At 38.6% G+C, this 18,341-nt stretch overlaps 1 protein-coding gene across 1 annotated transcript in view; it reads left to right on the top strand.

The window, feature by feature from the left end:
• PTK6 (protein tyrosine kinase 6) overlaps positions 1 to 18,045 on the top strand; it is a 179,928-nt gene extending 161,883 nt beyond the window's left edge. Inside the window, exons 5-8 of the mRNA XM_053709691.1 lie at positions 8,440 to 8,598; positions 14,412 to 14,593; positions 16,798 to 16,951; positions 17,078 to 18,045. Of these exons, the coding sequence (XP_053565666.1) occupies positions 8,440 to 8,598; positions 14,412 to 14,593; positions 16,798 to 16,951; positions 17,078 to 17,313 (731 nt within the window). The 3' untranslated portion in view covers positions 17,314 to 18,045. The remainder of the gene's footprint in view (positions 1 to 8,439; positions 8,599 to 14,411; positions 14,594 to 16,797; positions 16,952 to 17,077) is intronic.
• Positions 18,046 to 18,341: the final 296 nt, after the last annotated feature.

The raw sequence follows: 18,341 nt of genomic DNA, 5'->3' as shown, positions 1-18,341 counted from the left end.
ATGACGTCATTTAAAGGGAACCTCATTCGTCGGGAAGTCGTCGTGCCGGAAGGATGCTCCGCGGCGGAGGAGCGAAGTAAGAAGATTGAAGATGCCGATTTGCTTGAAGACGTCGCCGATGGAAGAAGACTCTCTGCCGCTTGCTTCAAGACATCGCCCGGATGGAGGAAGACTTCACTGCCGCTTGCTGGAACACATCGCCTGGATCGGTTCGGCCTGGCTGGGTGAATACAAGGTAGGGAGATCTTCAGGGGGGTAGTGTTAGGTTTATTTAAGGGGGGTTTGGGTTAGATTAGGGGTATGTGGGTGGTGGGTTGTAATGTTGGGGGGGTGGTATTGTGTTTTTTTTTGCAGGCAAAAGAGCAGTTTTCTTTGGGGCATGCCCCCACAAAAGGCCCTTTTAAGGGCTGGTAGGTAAAAGAGCTTTGAACTTTTTTTAATTTAGAATAGGGTAGGGAATTTTTTTATTTTGGGGGGCTTTATTATTTTATTAGGGGGCTTAGAATAGGTGTAATTAGCTTAAAAATCTTGTAATCTTTTTTTTATTTTTTGTAATTTAGTGTTTGTTTGTTTTTGTAATTTAGTTTAGTTTATTTAATTGTATTTTTAGATAGATATTTGTAGTTTATTTAATTTATTGATAGTGTAGGTGTATTTGTAACTTAGGTTAGGATTTATTTTACATGTAATTGGGTAATTATTTTAACTAGGTAGCTATTAAATAGGTAATAACTATTTAATAGCTATTATACCTAGTTAAAATAATTAACAATTTACCTGTAAAATAAATATAAACCCTAACATAGCTATAATGTAATTATTAATTATATTGTAGCTATCTTAGGGTTTATTTTATAGGTAAGTATTTAGATTTAAATAGGAATATTTTAATTAATAATATTAATATTAGATTTATTTTAATAAGAGTTTAGTTAGGATGTTAGAGTTAGATAGGGTTATTATACTTAATATATATATATATAATATAATAACGATATTAACTATATGAACCCTAATATAATTAGGGTTAATATAGTTAATATATATAATATAATAACTATATTAACTATATTAACCCTAATAAATTAGGGTTAATATAGTTAATATAGCTGGCGGCGGTGTAGGGGGATTAGATTAGGGGTTAATACATTTATTAAGTTGGCCGCGGTGTAGGGGGATGTAGATTGTAGGCAAAAGAGCAGTTTACTTTGTGACAAAGCCCCGCCAAAAGCCCTTTTAAGGGCTGGCAAAAACATAATTTATGTAAGAACTTACCTGATAAATTCATTTCTTTCATATTAGCAAGAGTCCATGAGCTAGTGACGTATGGGATATACATTCCTACCAGGAGGGGCAAAGTTTCCCAAACCTTAAAATGCCTATAAATACACCCCTCACCACACCCACAATTCAGTTTAACGAATAGCCAAGAAGTGGGGTGATAAGAAAAAAAGTGCGAAAGCATATAAAATAAGGAATTGGAATAATTGTGCTTTATACAAAAAAATCATAACCACCACAAAAAGGGTGGGCCTCATGGACTCTTGCTAATATGAAAGAAATGAATTTATCAGGTAAGTTCTTACATAAATTATGTTTTCTTTCATGTAATTAGCAAGAGTCCATGAGCTAGTGACGTATGGGATAATGACTACCCAAGATGTGGATCTTTCCACGCAAGAGTCACTAGAGAGGGAGGGATAAATAAAGACAGCCAATTCCTGCTGAAAATAATCCACACCCAAAATAAAGTTTAATGAAAATATAAGCAGAAGATTCAAACTGAAACCGCTGCCTGAAGTACTTTTCTACCAAAAACTTCTTCAGAAGAAGAAAACACATCAAAATGGTAGAATTTAGTAAAAGTATGCAAAGAGGACCAAGTTGCTGCTTTGCAAATCTGATCAACCGAAGCTTCATTCCTAAACGCCCAGGAAGTAGAAACTGACCTAGTAGAATGAGCTGTAATCCTTTGAGTTTTACCCGACTCAACATAGGCATGATGAATTAAAGATTTCAACCAAGATGCCAAAGAAATGGCAGAAGCTTTCTGGCCTTTTCTAGAACCGGAAAAGATAACAAATAGACTAGAAGACTTTCGGAAAGATTTAGTAGCTTCAACATAATATTTCAAAGCTCTAACAACATCCAAAGAATGCAACGATTTCTCCTTAGAATTCATAGGATTAGGACATAATGAAGGAACCACAATTTCTCTACTAATGTTGTTGGAATTCACAACCTTAGGCAAAAATTCAAAAGAAGTTCGCAACACCGCCTTATCCTGATGAAAAATCAGAAAAGGAGACTCACAAGAAAGAGCAGATAATTCAGAGACTCTTCTGGCAGAAGAGATCGCCAAAAGGAACAAAACTTTCCAAGAAAGTAATTTAATGTCCAATGAATGCATAGGTTCAAAAGGAGGAGCTTGAAGAGCCCCCAGAACCAAATTCAAACTCCAAGGAGGAGAAATTGACTTAATGACAGGTTTTATACGAACTAAAGCTTGTACAAAACAATGAATATCAGGAAGATTAGCAATCTTTCTGTGAAAAAGAACAGAAAGAGCAGAGATTTGTCCTTTCAAGGAACTTGCGGACAAACCCTTATCTAAACCATCCTGAAGAAACTGTAAAATTCTCGGTATTCTAAAAGAATGCCAAGAAAAAAGATGAGAAAGACACCAAGAAATATAAGTCTTCCAGACTCTATAATATATCTCTCTAGATACAGATTTACGAGCCTGTAACATAGTATTAATCACAGAGTCAGAGAAACCTCTATGACTGAGAATCAAGCGTTCAATCTCCATACCTTCAAATTTAAGGATTTGAGATCCTGATGGAAAAAAGGACCTTGCGACAGAAGGTCTGGTCTTAACGGAAGAGTCCACGGTTGGCAAGAGGCCATCCGGACAAGATCCGCATACCAAAACCTGTGAGGCCATGCCGGAGCTACCAGCAGAACAAACGAGCATTCCTTCAGAATCTTGGAGATTACTCTTGGAAGAAGAACTAGAGGCGGAAAGATATAGGCAGGATGATACTTCCAAGGAAGTGATAATGCATCCACTGCCTCCGCCTGAGGATCCGGGATCTGGACAGATACCTGGGAAGTTTCTTGTTTAGATGAGACGCCATCAGATCTATTTCTGGAAGTTCCCACATTTGAACCATCTGAAGAAATACCTCTGGGTGAAGAGACCATTCGCCCGGATGCAACGTTTGGCGACTGAGATAATCCGCTTCCCAATTGTCTATACCTGGGATATGAACCGCAGAGATTAGACAGGAGCTGGATTCAGCCCAAACCAGAATTCGAGATACTTCTTTCATAGCCAGAGGACTGTGAGTCCCTCCTTGATGATTGATGTATGCCACAGTTGTGACATTGTCTGTCTGAAAACAAATGAACGATTCTCTCTTCAGAAGAGGCCAAGACTGAAGAGCTCTGAAAATTGCACGGAGTTCCAAAATATTGATCGGTAATCTCACCTCCTGAGATTCCCAAACTCCTTGTGCCGTCAGAGATCCCCACACAGCTCCCCAACCTGTAAGACTTGCATCTGTTGAAATTACAGTCCAGGTCGGAAGAACAAAAGAAGCCCCCTGAATTAAACGATGGTGATCTGTCCACCACGTCAGAGAGTGTCGTACAATCGGTTTTAAAGATATTAATTGAGATATCTTTGTGTAATCCCTGCACCATTGATTCAGCATACAGAGCTGAAGAGGTCGCATGTGAAAACGAGCAAAGGGGATCGCGTCCGATGCAGCAGTCATAAGACCTAGAATTTCCATGCATAATGCTACCGAAGGGAATGATTGTGACTGAAGGTTTCGACAAGCTGAAATCAATTTTAGGACGTCTCTTGTCTGTCAAAGACAGAGTCATGGACACTGAATCTATCTGGAAACCCAGAAAGGTTACCCTTGTCTGAGGAATCAATGAACTTTTTAGTAAATTGATCCTCCAACCATGATCTTGAAGAAACAACACAAGTCGATTTGTATGAGATTCTGCAAAATGTAAAGACTGAGCAAGTACCAAGATATCGTCCAAATAAGGAAATACCACAATACCCTGTTCTCTGATTACAGACAGAAGGGCACCGAGAACTTTTGTAAAATTCTTGGGGCTGTAGCTAGGCCAAACGGCAGAGCCACAAACTGGTAATGCTTGTCCAGGAAAGAGAATCTCAGGAACTGATAGTGATCTGGATGAATCGGAATATGCAGATATGCATCCTGTAAATCTATCGTGGACATATAATGCCCTTGCTGAACAAAAGGCAAGATAGTCCTCACAGTTACCATTTTGAATTTTGGTATCCTTACATAACGATTCAATATTTTTAGATCCAGAATTGGTCTGAAGGAATTCTCCTTCTTTGGTACAATGAAGAGATTCGAATAAAACCCCAGCCCCTGTTCCAGAACTGGAACTGGCATAATTACTCCAGCCAACTCTAGATCTGAAACACATTTCAGAAATGCTTGAGCTTTCGCTGGGTTTACTGGGACACGGGAAAGAAAAAATCTCTTTGCAGGAGGTCTTATCTTGAAACCAATTCTGTACCCTTCTGAAACGATGTTCTGAATCCAAAGATTGAAAACAGAATTGATCCAAATTTCTTTGAAAAAACGTAACCTGCCCCCTACCAGCTGGGCTGGAATGAGGGCCGCACCTTCATGTGGACTTAGAGGCTGGCTTTGCTTTTCTAGAAGGCTTGGATTTATTCCAGACTGGAGATGGTTTCCAAACTGAAACTGCTCCTGAGGAAGAAGGATCAGGCTTTTGTTCTTTGTTGAAACGAAAGGAACAAAAACGATTATTAGCCCTATTTTTACCCTTAGATCTTTATCCTGTGGTAAAAAAGTTCCTTTCCCACCAGTAACAGTTGAGATAATAGAATCCAACTGAGAACCAAATAATTTGTTACCCTGGAAAGAAATGGAAAGTAGAGTCGATTTAGAAGACATATCAGCATTCCAAGTTTTAAGCCATAAAGCTCTTCTAGCTAAAATAGCTAGAGACATAAACCTGACATCAACTCTGATAATATCAAAAATGGCATCACAGATAAAATTATTAGCATGTTGCAGAAGAATAATAATATTATGAGAATCATGATCTGTTACTTGTTGCGCTAAAGTTTCCAACCAAAAAGTTGAAGCTGCAGCAACATCAGCCAAAGATATAGCAGGTCTAAGAAGATTACCTGAACACAGATAAGCTTTTCTTAGAAAGGATTCAATTTTCCTATCTAAAGGATCCTTAAACGAAGTACCATCTGACGTAGGAATAGTAGTACGTTTAGCAAGGGTAGAAATAGCCCCATCAACTTTAGGGATTTTGTCCCAAAATTCTAATCTATCAGACGGCACAGGATATAATTGCTTAAAACGTTTAGAAGGAGTAAATGAATTACCCAAATTATTCCATTCTCTGGAAATTACTTCAGAAATAGCACCAGGAACAGGAAAAACTTCTGGAATAACCACAGGAGATTTAAAGACCTTATCTAAACGTTTAGATTTAGTATCAAGAGGACCAGAATCCTCAATTTCTAAAGCAATTAGTACTTCTTTAAGTAAAGAACGAATAAATTCCATTTTAAATAAATATGAAGATTTATCAGCATCAACCTCTGAGACAGAATCCTCTGAACTAGAAGAGTCATTAGAATCAGAATGATGATGTTCATTTAAAAATTCATCCGTATACAGAGAAGTTTTAAAAGATTTTTTATGTTTACTAGAAGGAGGAATAACAGACATAGCCTTCTTGATGGATTCAGAAACAAAATCTCTTATGTTATCAGGAACACTCTGAACATTAGATGTTGATGGAACTGCAACAGGTAATGGTACTTTACTAAAGGAAATATTATCTGCATTAACAAGTTTGTCATGACAATTAATACAAACAACAGCTGGAGGAACAACTACCAAAAGTTTACAGCAGATACACTTAGCATTCCAGCACCAGACAGCGATTTTCCTGAAGTATCTTCTGACTCAGATGCAACGTGAGACATCTTGCAATATGTAAGAGAAAAAACAACATATAAAGCAAAATTGATCAAATTCCTTAAATGACAGTTTCAGGAATGGGAAAAAATGCCAAGGAACAAGCTTCTAGCAACCAGAAGCAATGAAAAATGAGACTTAAATAATGTGGAGACAAAAGCGACGCCCATATTTTTTAGCGCCAAAATAAGACGCCCACATTATTTGGCGGCTAAATGCTTTTGGCGCCAAAGAATGACGCCACATCCGGAACGCCGACATTTTTGGCGCAAAAGAACGTCAAAAAATGACGTAACTTCCGGAGACACGTATGACGCCGGAAACAGAAAAGATTTTTTGGCGCCAAAAAAGACTGCGCCAAGAATGACGTAATAAAATGAAGCATTTTCAGCCCCCCGCGAGCCTAACAGCCCATAGGAAAAAAGTCAAAAAATTTTAAGGTAAGAAAAAAATGATTGATTCAAATGCATTATCCCAAATATGAAACTGACTGTCTGAAAATAAGGTATGTTGAACATCCTGAGTCAAGGCAAATAAATGTTTAAACACATATATTTAGAACTTTATAAAAAAGTGCCCAACCATAGCTTAGAGTGTCACAGAAAATAAGATTTACTTACCCCAGGACACTCATCTACATGTTTGTAGAAAGCCAAACCAGTACTGAAACGAAAATCAGCAGAGGTAATGGTATATATAAGAGTATATCGTCGATCTGAAAAGGGAGGTAAGAGATGAATCTCTACGACCGATAACAGAGAACCTATGAAATAGACCCCGTAGAAGGAGATCACTGCATTCAAATAGGCAATACTCTCCTCACATCCCTCTGACATTCACTGCACGCTGAGAGGAAAACCGGGCTCCAACCTGCTGCGGAGCGCATATCAACGTAGAATCTAGCACAAACTTACTTCACCACCTCCACAGGAGGCAAAGTTTGTAAAAACTGAATTGTGGGTGTGGTGAGGGGTGTATTTATAGGCATTTTAAGGTTTGGGAAACTTTGCCCCCTCCTGGTAGGAATGTATATCCCATACGTCACTAGCTCATGGACTCTTGCTAATTACATGAAAGAAAGAGCTGTTACTTTGGGGCATGCCCCGCAAAAAGCCCTTTTAAGGGCTGGCAAAAGAGCTGTTACTTTGGGGCAATGCCACGCAAAAAGCCCTTTTAAGGGCTGGCAAAAGAGCTGTTACTTTGGGGCAATGCCACGCAAAAAGCCCTTTTCAGGGCTATTTGTAGGGTTAGACTTAGGTTTAGTGGTAGGGATAGTTTAGTATTTTAGGGGTTGAATAATTTAATATAGATGGCGGCGGGGTAGGGGGGATTAGATTAGGGGTTAATAATTTTTAAATAGATAGCGGCGGGGTAGGGGCTCACTTTAGGGGTAGGTAAGGTAGATGGCGGCGGTGTTAGGGGCTCACTTTAGGGGGTTATAGATTTAATATAGCTGGCGCCGGTTTAGGGGTTAATAACTTTATTAGGTAGCGGTGGTTAAGGGGTTAATACATATTTTATTGTTAGGCTAGTGAGGGGGGATAGCGGATAGAGGGTTAGACGTGTCGGGCTATGTTAGCGAGGCGTGTTAGACAGTGCGGGTGATTTAGACTTTAGTCAGGTTTTGTAGGCGCCGGCAGTTTCTAATGTGCCGCAAGTCACTGGCGACGCCAGAAATTTGTACTTGCGCAGATTTCTGGACATCGCTGGTTTGTCAGACTTACGGCACGTTAGCATCTGACGGCGCCATATATGGGATAGCTCGAGTTGCGAGCTGAAACTGCGGGCTCCCTTGCTTGCGCCGCAAACTACGATCTATATCGGATCGCGCCCCTGGTTTCTAGATCTATGTAAGGGCATAGGTGAGTGGGGGAGATTAGGAAGTTGTGGGGACCAGGATTGGGAAATATATCACCAGCAGCTAGTGTAAACAAGAGGGGGGGACGGGTGAAAAAATGAATTTGCAGTATTGAGAGTGTCTTTGGGATGTGGTGCAGGAAACAGAGAGTTTAGAAATGTGTGAAGCTCATGAGAGCGAAAGTGATGTGAGGGTAAAAGAGATGGGTTAATAAATAGAGTAAGTGGTGAGGGGGAAAGAGGGAATGTATAAAATAGTTTGTTATAGAGACAAGAGGTAGCAAAGAGGAACATGAACATATGTAGCATTTAAAAAAGGTAAACAGTGAAACACAAAAACACAATATTACATCAGCCCTTGTCCTATGTTCAATACTTGTTGAATTTTTGTATAATTATTTTGCTAATTGCCTCACTTGTAAAATGCTCACCTAAGAATGCTAACATATATATATCTGACACCTATGTAAATGATGTCATATAACAAATGTTACTGTGTAATGGATTACCCATGGTTCATGTATCTGACAATGCCTATTCTTATCCTCAGATATGACCACCCGTGAAATATTTAAAAAAGAGACATCCTTCCTGAAGACACTGCACCACAGGAATCTCCTTTCCCTCTATGCTGTGTGTTCTGTGGGAGACCCCTACTACATTGTTACAGAGCTTATGCCTAAGGGAGACTTGCTGAATTTCCTGAGGGGTAGGTGGGCAAAGAGATGTTACAGCTGCCACAGTAGTGAATTTGCAGGAGAGTTCTATCATTTCATACCCGTGACAGTGCCCTGGTTCTATATTAATTGCAAACATTAAAACTTACCTTGTTCTGGAACGTTACTGTGCTACATAATGATATATTCAAGTGTGACTACACCTAAACATTATGTTACTGGCTGTGTGCGTGTGTGTGTGTGCATGTTTGTTGTGTGTATGTACATGCATGTGTATGTAGGGTGTGTGTGTGTATATTCTTGCATGTGTGTGTGTGCATGTTTCTGTGTTTGCATTTGTGTGTATGTATAGGGTGTATCTTTCTGTTTTGCATGTGTGTGTGTAGGTTGTACTACATAGGTAGGTTGTACTACATAGAACGTACATTTTACATAGAAAGTATATTTGTTAAAGTGATACAGAAACTGCAAAGCATAATCAGAATTTGTAAAATCGCAATCCTAAATATACTGCTGTATACAGAATCTAAATGCATTACATACAAAATAAAAAGTGCAAAGCATACATGTAATAAAACTTAAAGAACACAATCTAAAGTGTTAAGTAATAAAAAAATACAAAGTGTAAATGTAACAAAAATCTCATATCATACAGTGCTATATAGCATTGGGCTTGTCTGTCCTTCACATACAGAAATTCACGCAATGCCCCTTACAGACGTATAGAAAAATGTACATTTCTAGAATCTTGTGAGAGATCACAGTGCTGGAGGATCATTTTAGATCATCTCATCTAAGCAGAGAGCTTTCTGGGAGGCGTCTCTCATCTCTGAGACTTCCAGATTCTGCCCTTTTTCTTAGCGAATTCAGAGCTTTCCGCCCCTGTGAAGTCTACACTATAATTTCTCTCTAAGTTGGAGAATCTTAAGTATGGCCTAAGTATGGTTATTGTTGTATACAAAGAGAGATAAAACAATGATGTCTGTTCTCACAGCAAACTCAACCAATTTCATTGGGTTATGGGTTAAAATGTAGAAATTAACCAAAATGAGCAGTTTCTTTTCAGCTGGTAAAGCAATTAATTTGAAACACATTAAGGGGATTCTAAACCCAAATGTTTTCTGTCATGATTCAGATAAAGCATGCGATTTTAAGCAACTTTCTTATTTACTTCTATTACCACTTTTTCTTTATTCTCTTGGTATCTTTATTTGAAAAGCAGGAATGAAAGTTTAGCAGACGGCCCATTTTAGGTTCAGCACCTTGGATAGTGCTTGCTGATTGGTGGCTACATTTAGACACCAATCAGCAAGCGCTACCCAGGTGCTGAACCTAAAATGGGCCGGCTCCTAAGCTTTCATTTCTGCTTTTCAAATAAAGATACCAAGAGAACAAAGAAAACATGATAATAGGAGTATATTAGAAAGTTGCTTAAAATTGCATGCTCTATCCGAACCATGAAAAAAATGTGGGTTTAGTATCCCTTTAAAGGAAAACCAATTTTACAGTATACTGTTCCTTTAAATGTTCCAGGTATTTGGGGTTGTTAGTTTTTAACATTGTACATGTAAGTTTAAAGAACTGTGTGTGTGCTGGGCTTTGTGGGTGCAGTGATGTGGGTATGTTCTATTGTTTTCAAAACTGCGAATATACAGTTTTTCTCCAACATAGGTGTGTCCGGTCCACGGCGTCATCCTTACTTGTGGGATATTCTCTTCCCCAACAGGAAATGGCAAAGAGCCCAGCAAAGCTGGTCACATGATCCCTCCTAGGCTCCGCCTACCCCAGTCATTCTCTTTGCCGTTGTACAGGCAACATCTCCACGGAGATGGCTTAGAGTTTTTTAGTGTTTTTTTTTTTTTAGTGAATATGTCATCGGCTCCACCTTGGAAGCTACCTTTGAGACGAGACCTTCTTGTTCAGGGTCCGTTCGAACATCCGAATCTGGTTTCACTCCAGCTGACTGCTTGGAGATTGAACGCTTGATTTTATCGAAGCGAGGTTTCTCAGATTCTGTTATCGATACTCTTGTTCAGGCCAGAAAGCCTGTAACTAGAAAGATTTACCACAAAATTTGGAAAAAATATATCTGTTGGTGTGAATCTAAAGGATTCCCTTGGGACAAGGTTAAGATTCCTAGGATTCTATCCTTCCTTCAAGAAGGATTGGAAAAAGGATTATCGGCAAGTTCCCTGAAGGGACAGATTTCTGCCTTGTCGGTGTTACTTCACAAAAAACTGGCAGCTGTGCCAGATGTTCAAGCCTTTGTTCAGGCTCTGGTTAGAATCAAGCCTGTTTACAAACCTTTGACTCCTCCTTGGAGTCTCAATTTAGTTCTTTCAGTTCTTCAGGGGGTTCCGTTTGAACCCTTACATTCCGTTGATATTAAGTTATTATCTTGGAAAGTTTTGTTTTTAGTGGCAATTTCTTCTGCTAGAAGAGTTTCAGAATTATCTGCTCTGCAGTGTTCTTCTCCTTATCTGGTGTTCCATGCAGATAAGGTGGTTTTACGTACTAAACCTGGTTTTCTTCCAAAAGTTGTTTCTAACAAAAACATTAACCAGGAGATTATCGTACCTTCTCTGTGTCCGAAACCAGTTTCAAAGAAGGAACGCTTGTTGCACAATTTGGATGTTGTTCGCGCTCTAAAATTCTATTTAGATGCTACAAAGGATTTTAGACAAACATCTTCCTTGTTTGTTGTTTATTCAGGTAAAAGGAGAGGTCAAAAAGCAACTTCTACCTCTCTCTCTTTTTGGATTAAAAGCATCATCAGATTGGCTTACGAGACTGCCGGACGGCAGCCTCCCGAAAGAATCACAGCTCATTCCACTAGGGCTGTGGCTTCCACATGGGCCTTCAAGAACGAGGCTTCTGTTGATCAGATATGTAGGGCAGCGACTTGGTCTTCACTGCACACTTTTACCAAATTTTACAAGTTTGATACTTTTGCTTCTTCTGAGGCTATTTTTGGGAGAAAGGTTTTGCAAGCCGTGGTGCCTTCCATTTAGGTGACCTGATTTGCTCCCTCCCTTCATCCGTGTCCTAAAGCTTTGGTATTGGTTCCCACAAGTAAGGATGACGCCGTGGACCGGACACACCGATGTTGGAGAAAACAGAATTTATGTTTACCTGATAAATTTCTTTCTCCAACGGTGTGTCCGGTCCACGGCCCGCCCTGGTTTTTTAATCAGGTCTGATAATTTATTTTCTTTAACTACAGTCACCACGGTACCATATGGTTTCTCCTATGCTATTATTCCTCCTTAACGTCGGTCGAATGACTGGGGTAGGCGGAGCCTAGGAGGGATCATGTGACCAGCTTTGCTGGGCTCTTTGCCATTTCCTGTTGGGGAAGAGAATATCCCACAAGTAAGGATGACGCCGTGGACCGGACACACCGTTGGAGAAAGAAATTTATCAGGTAAACATAAATTCTGTTTTTTTGTGTCCATACCTCTTATTCGCCTAGATTACGAGTTTTTGTCGGTAAGGCTGTGCGGGGATAACAAGCCTTTTTTCTTACCGCTTACTTAAGCCACCGCTGGTATTACGAGTTTAATTCAAGCCGGCGTTAGCTTCAGAAAAGTGAGCGTAGAGCAAAATTTAGCTCCACATCTCACTGTAATACCAGCGCTGCTTACGGTAGCGGTAAGCCGGCAAAACGTGCTCGTGCACGATTTCCCCATAAGAAACAATGGGACTGAGCTGGCTTAAAAAAACCTAACACCTGCAAAAAAGCAGCGTTCAGCTACTAACGCAGCCCCATTGTTTCCTATGGGAAAATTAATTTTATGTCTGCACCTAACACCCTAACATGAACCCCGAGTCTAAACACCCCTAATCTTACACTTATTAACCCCTAATCTGCCGCCCAGCTATCGCTGACACCTACATTATATTATTAACCCCTAATCTGCCACTCCGGACACCGCCGCCACCTACATTATACTTATGAACCCCTATCCTACTGCCCCCAACATCGCCCGACACCTACATTATAGTTATTAACCCCTAATCTGCCCCCCCAAACGTCGCCGCAACTATATTAAATTTATTAACCCCTAATCTGCCGCCACCAGCATCGCCGCCACTATAATAAATTTATTAACCCCTAAACCTAAGTCTAACCCTAACACCCCCCTAACTTAAATATAATTTAAAATAATCTAAATAAATTTACTACTATTAAATAAATTATTCCTATTTAAAACTAAATACTGTACTTACCTATAAAATAAATCATAAGCTAGCTACAATATAACTAATAGTTACATTGTAGCTAGCTTAGAATTGATATTTATTTTACAGGCAACTTTGTATTTATTTTAACTAGGTACAATAGTTATTAAATAGTTATTAACTATTTAATAACTTCCTATTTAAAATAAGTACAAATTTACCTGTAAAATAAATCCTAACCTAAATTACAATTACACCTAACACTACACTATCATTACATTAATTAAATAAATTACCTAAACTACCTACAATTAATTACAATTAAATTAAATAAACTAAATTACGAAAACAAACAAACACTAAATTACAGAAAATAAAAAAAGAATTACAATTTTTTTAAACTAATTACACCTAATCTAATCCCCCTAATAAAATAAAAAAGCCCCACAAAATAATAAAATTCCCTACCCTATAGTATATTACAAATAGCCCTTAAAAGGGCCTTTTGCGGGGCATTGCCCCAAAATAATCAGCTCTTTCACCTGAAAAAAAATACAATACCCCCCCAACATTAAAACCCACCACCCACACACCCAACCCTACTCTAAAACCCACCCAATCCCCCCTTAAAAAAACCTAACACTACCCCCTTGAAGACCACCCTACCTTTAGACGTCTTCACCCAGCCGGGCACAAGTGGTCCTCCAGAGGGTCCGAAGTCTTCATCCTATCCGGCCAGAAGAGGACATCCAGACCAGCAGAAGGCTTCATCCAGGCGGCATCTTCTATCTTCATCCTTCCGGAGCGGAGCGGGTCCATCTTCAAGACATCCGATGTGGAGCATCCTCTTCATCCGATGGCCGATGACTGAATAAATGGTCCTTTATGTGACGTCATCCAAGATGGCGTCCCTTGAATTCCGATTGACTGATAGAATCCTATCAGTCAATCGGAATTAAGGTAGGAAAAATCCTATTGGATGATGCAATCAGCCAATAGTATTGAAGTTCAATCCGATTGGCTGATCCAATCAGCCAATAGGATTGAGCTCGCATTCTATTGGCTGTTCCAATCAGCCAATAGAATGCAAGGTCAATCCTATTGGCTGATTGCATCAGCCAATAGGATTTTTCCTACCTTAAATTCTTAACTACTGACTTTTATATGCGGTAGGAGTCAGGAGAGGGTCTACCGCTCACTTTTTCAGGCGATCGTAATACCGGCGTTAGGCAAATCTCATTAAAAAGATAGGATACGCAATTGACGTAAGGGGATTTGCGGTAAGCTAAAATCACGGAAAAAAAAGTGAGCGGTAGATCCCCTCCTGCCTGACTCGTAATACCAGCGGGCGTTAAAAAGCAGCGTTGGGACCCCTCAATGCTGCTTTTTAAGGCTAACGCACGACTCGTAATCTAGGTGAATGTTTGTAGTTGTACATTTGATTGTATTGTGTGGATTGATGGCTGTATGTGTTTATGGAATTGTGGAATTCTGAGCTGTGAGTGTACATGCTCTCATTATATGAATGCTAAACAAAAGTTTTCACTAAATACAATGATTATGGGCAATGAAATGGTATGTAATTTGGTTGTCTGTACTATTTTTAATATTTTATTATATTGGTTGACATGCCTGATCAATGGATTGTAACGTGGTCTTTCAGATGGTGAAGGAAATCGACTGGCTGTAGATGCACTTTTGGACATAGCTCTCCAGATTGTTGAAGGGATGCACTATTTGGAGACTCAAAACTGTATCCACAGAGACTTGGCAGCCAGAAATGTCCTTGTGGGACACAACAACTTATGTAAAGTCGCAGATTTCGGACTAGCCAGAATAGTAAAGGTGGGACCAAATATAAACATAAATACTACATATACTGGGGATTGCGATGGCATGAGTTGGAGTTAATCATTGCATAAGAGGCAGCTTGTGTTAGTTGCTTAGCTAAGTGGCAGCTAGTAATCACATGAGTTGAAACTAATGGCTCCATTTAGCCACCAATCAGCAAGCGCTACCCAGGTGTTGAACCAAATATTGTCTGTCTCCCAAGATTACATTCTTGCCTTTCATATCAAGATACCAAGAAAGCGAAGAAAAAATGATAATAGGAGTCAATTAGAAAGTTGCTTAAAATTACATACACTTTCTGAATCATGAAATAAAAAAATGTAGGTTTCAGATCATTTTAAGGTAGATGAATCACATCACTCTCATCACACTTTAATGAGCAACTCATACATTGTACACTGTATTTCTTTTCTTCAGAAAATAATTTTTTTGGTGTATCCTTCCCTTTGTGTTACTAGTTAACACACATGATACCAAGTACTGATTCATACAGTATATCCAACATGCCGTTATATTTTCTTATGACATGAAATGGGCAGTCCCCACTCAGGTGTTTCATATGTAAGTACACATACGTAAGAAGAATATCGCCTGTGTGCTACACTTATGGACATTGTTTATTTTCTATCATCCAATACAAAGCAAGATCACTGTAATTCAATCTCAAATACATGAAAACGGATAACCCCTTTGCTGCTAAGCCTTTTTCACACCCCTGTGCAAAGCTGTTGTTGAGCTATTTTTTTGCTGCTTTAGTTTAAACACTTTTGTAAATAATATTGCAGTGAGTGACCCACACAAATTATATATATATATATATATATATATATATATATATAATTTTTATTTTTTTTCAACAAGGCTCAGTAGATTCAGTACCATTGAGAAGGCTGCAACAAGAATGTGGAAAAAATGGTTATTATTGTTAAAGGGACAGTCTAGTTAAAATTACACTTTCATGATTCAGATAGGATATGCAATTTTAAACAACTTTCCAATTTAATTTTATTATCAAATTTGCTTTGTTCTCTTGGTATTTATTGTTGAAAGTTGAACTTAGGTAGGCTCATATGCTAATTTCTAAGTCCTTGAAGGCTGCCTCTTATCTTAGGGCATTTTGACAGTTTGTTACAGCTATACAGGGCTAGTTCATGTGTGCCATATAGATAACATTGTTCTTACTCCAGTGGAGCTATGTAGGAACCAGCACTAATTGGGTAAAATGCAAGTCTGACAAAATAACAGAAATTAGGGGGCAGTCTGCAGAGGCTTAGATACAAGGTAATTTCAAAGGTAAAAGTGTATTGATATAAACGTGTTGGTTATGCAAAACTGGGGAATGGGTAATAAAGGGATTATTTATCTTTTTAAGCAATACAAATGATGTCCCTTTAAGAGTTTAGTAACTAACATTGAAAATAGCCAGGTTACCACTGCTGCCACTGTGATCACCTTACTAAATTGTTATCAAGAATATACAAATTTGAAAGATGGAGCCATACAGACTTTTGGGTGTTAATCACCTCACAAAATGTCATTTTTTTTTATTTTAAAAATAGGGACTTGTCTACTATATAAATAAAATTGTTGGGGTCTGTACACATTTTTTAAAAAAATGTGGTCACTAAAGGTCCCCATCTTATTTAAACCCCATGTTCTATTTTATTTTACTTCGGGGCCTTGGTGCTTATCATCACTTTTTAAAAGAGCAGGTAATTCTCCTTCAGATAAGGGGATGTTCGTCTGTAGCTGCTAAGGGAGCTGAGATCGAGGGGTTTGAATCACTTCCCTCTATCCAGCTCCCTTGACACCAAAGCTCCCCGGCCTGTAGTGCAGGTGATCTCTGAAAACAGCTTTTGGTCAGCGACCCTTCCCCCTGCATGACAGGAATATCCTGTGCGCACACAAGCTGTGATGGTCACGACAAGAATGGCTCTGTTAACATTTTGATTATGAACTTTACATCATTTACTCACTGCAGCTGCCCAAGGAGCTAAAGTATAAAAACAATGATCGGAAAATTCAGTCCATCATGATTGAAATAAACCATCTTTGTGTCAATATTTGTTTCAAAGTTATAGTCTGTGAACAATCCCATACTCATTTGTTAGGTTAGAAATGGAGAGTGATTGTCCATGTGCACTTTGTCCATTGTCTCAAAAATTGCCTTACCTACTAACAAAATGTTTTCTTGGCAGGATGACTTTTATCTGTCCAACTCTATTGAAGTTCCTTACAAATGGACAGCTCTTGAGGCACTATTATATGGCCGTTACACCACTAAGTCTGATGTCTGGTCTTATGGCATTTTGCTGTATGAGATTATTTCACGAGGAATGATACCATACGCAGGTAATAGCACAATCCAAAACACTTTTATTGTATTTTTATCATGTGTCAGGAAATGCTGGTTGTGTCATATAGATTTAATGATATATAAATATTTAGTTCCTAATATTTTGATTATTGTTTCCTTAGGAATGAGCAATCCAGAACTGATTCCATATCTTCAAAATGGTCAGAGAATGAGCGCACCTCCAAACTGCTCCAAAAACATTTATAACATTATGCTAGAGTGCTGGAAAGATGACCCCAAGGAGAGGCCAAACTTCAGCATCCTAAGAGGCACATTAGAGAACCTCTCCAATTATGAGCTTACTGAATGCAGTCCTAAAGAGAGCAAGTTCAACTTTATACGCAGGGGCAAGAGATGAGAACTTGATTAGATAGGTCCCACTGATTAGTGTTGCTTTGGTATCACATTATCATCATCTCATAGCTGAGTGCACACTGTGATAAATACCCCTTTTTCTAATACCAGCATTTCGCAAGATGCCCCAGAGTCTTTATCAACAAATGGCATTTGCTTAAAGGGGCATGAAACTAAAAATAGATATTTTCATGATACATGAGTCAACTCCATTGCTGACTTTACTTCTTTCTCTTGGTATCCATTGTTGAAATTTAGCTCCTCTCGATGACAGCATATTGAAGTTGGCTCAGAACCGTGCACATTAATTGAGCATTATGCCAGTGATGTTTGCAACACTGTAAACAGTGCTGCCATATAGTGCTCAATAAGTGTGCACGCTCTGTAATGGAAAAGAGCTAAGTTACTATAAAAGTTACCAATAGAAAGAAGTTTAATTTTGACTGCAATGTCCTTTTAGAAGTTGAGTTCATTGGATAGAATTTTCCCCAGAGCTGAGGATAGTTATGTTTTGCCCTTTGCTGAAAGCAATAACCTCATATTTTATTTACTCAAGCAAAACTGTTTTTATAGTTGAGCAGCCCATCATGAGAATTAGAATAAAGATATTATTTATACCAGCTTTTTCCTAAAATAAAAAAAATGTATTGTATATTTATGTCACAATAAGGAAAAATGTAAATAATATTTAAAGATTTTAATATTTTGAAAAAATAAAATAAGTATTTGTTATAAATTATTGTTGATTTTTTTGTACAATATAGTAAGTGACTGCATTATTTCTGTCAATTATAAGAGAAAGGAACAATAATGAGGAGGAAATAAAATAACATAAAATACAACTATGGGTTAGTATAGTGCCTAAGAAGATATAAATGAGGAAAAAAATAATTGCTTGGTAATTCTCAAAATGTAAGATTTTAATGTGAGTGCCACTTTTTCTGAACGGCCAATTGGTGTGCATGTGATGTGTATGATTAGGGTTAAACATCTCATATCACTGGCAGATGCCTGGAGGTCATAGCCACAGGG

The sequence above is a fragment of the Bombina bombina genome, chromosome 1 (genome assembly GCF_027579735.1).
Source record: "Bombina bombina isolate aBomBom1 chromosome 1, aBomBom1.pri, whole genome shotgun sequence".
In the NCBI taxonomy this organism is placed as follows: domain Eukaryota; kingdom Metazoa; phylum Chordata; class Amphibia; order Anura; family Bombinatoridae; genus Bombina; species Bombina bombina.
This window is presented reverse-complemented; position numbering and strand designations above follow the sequence as displayed.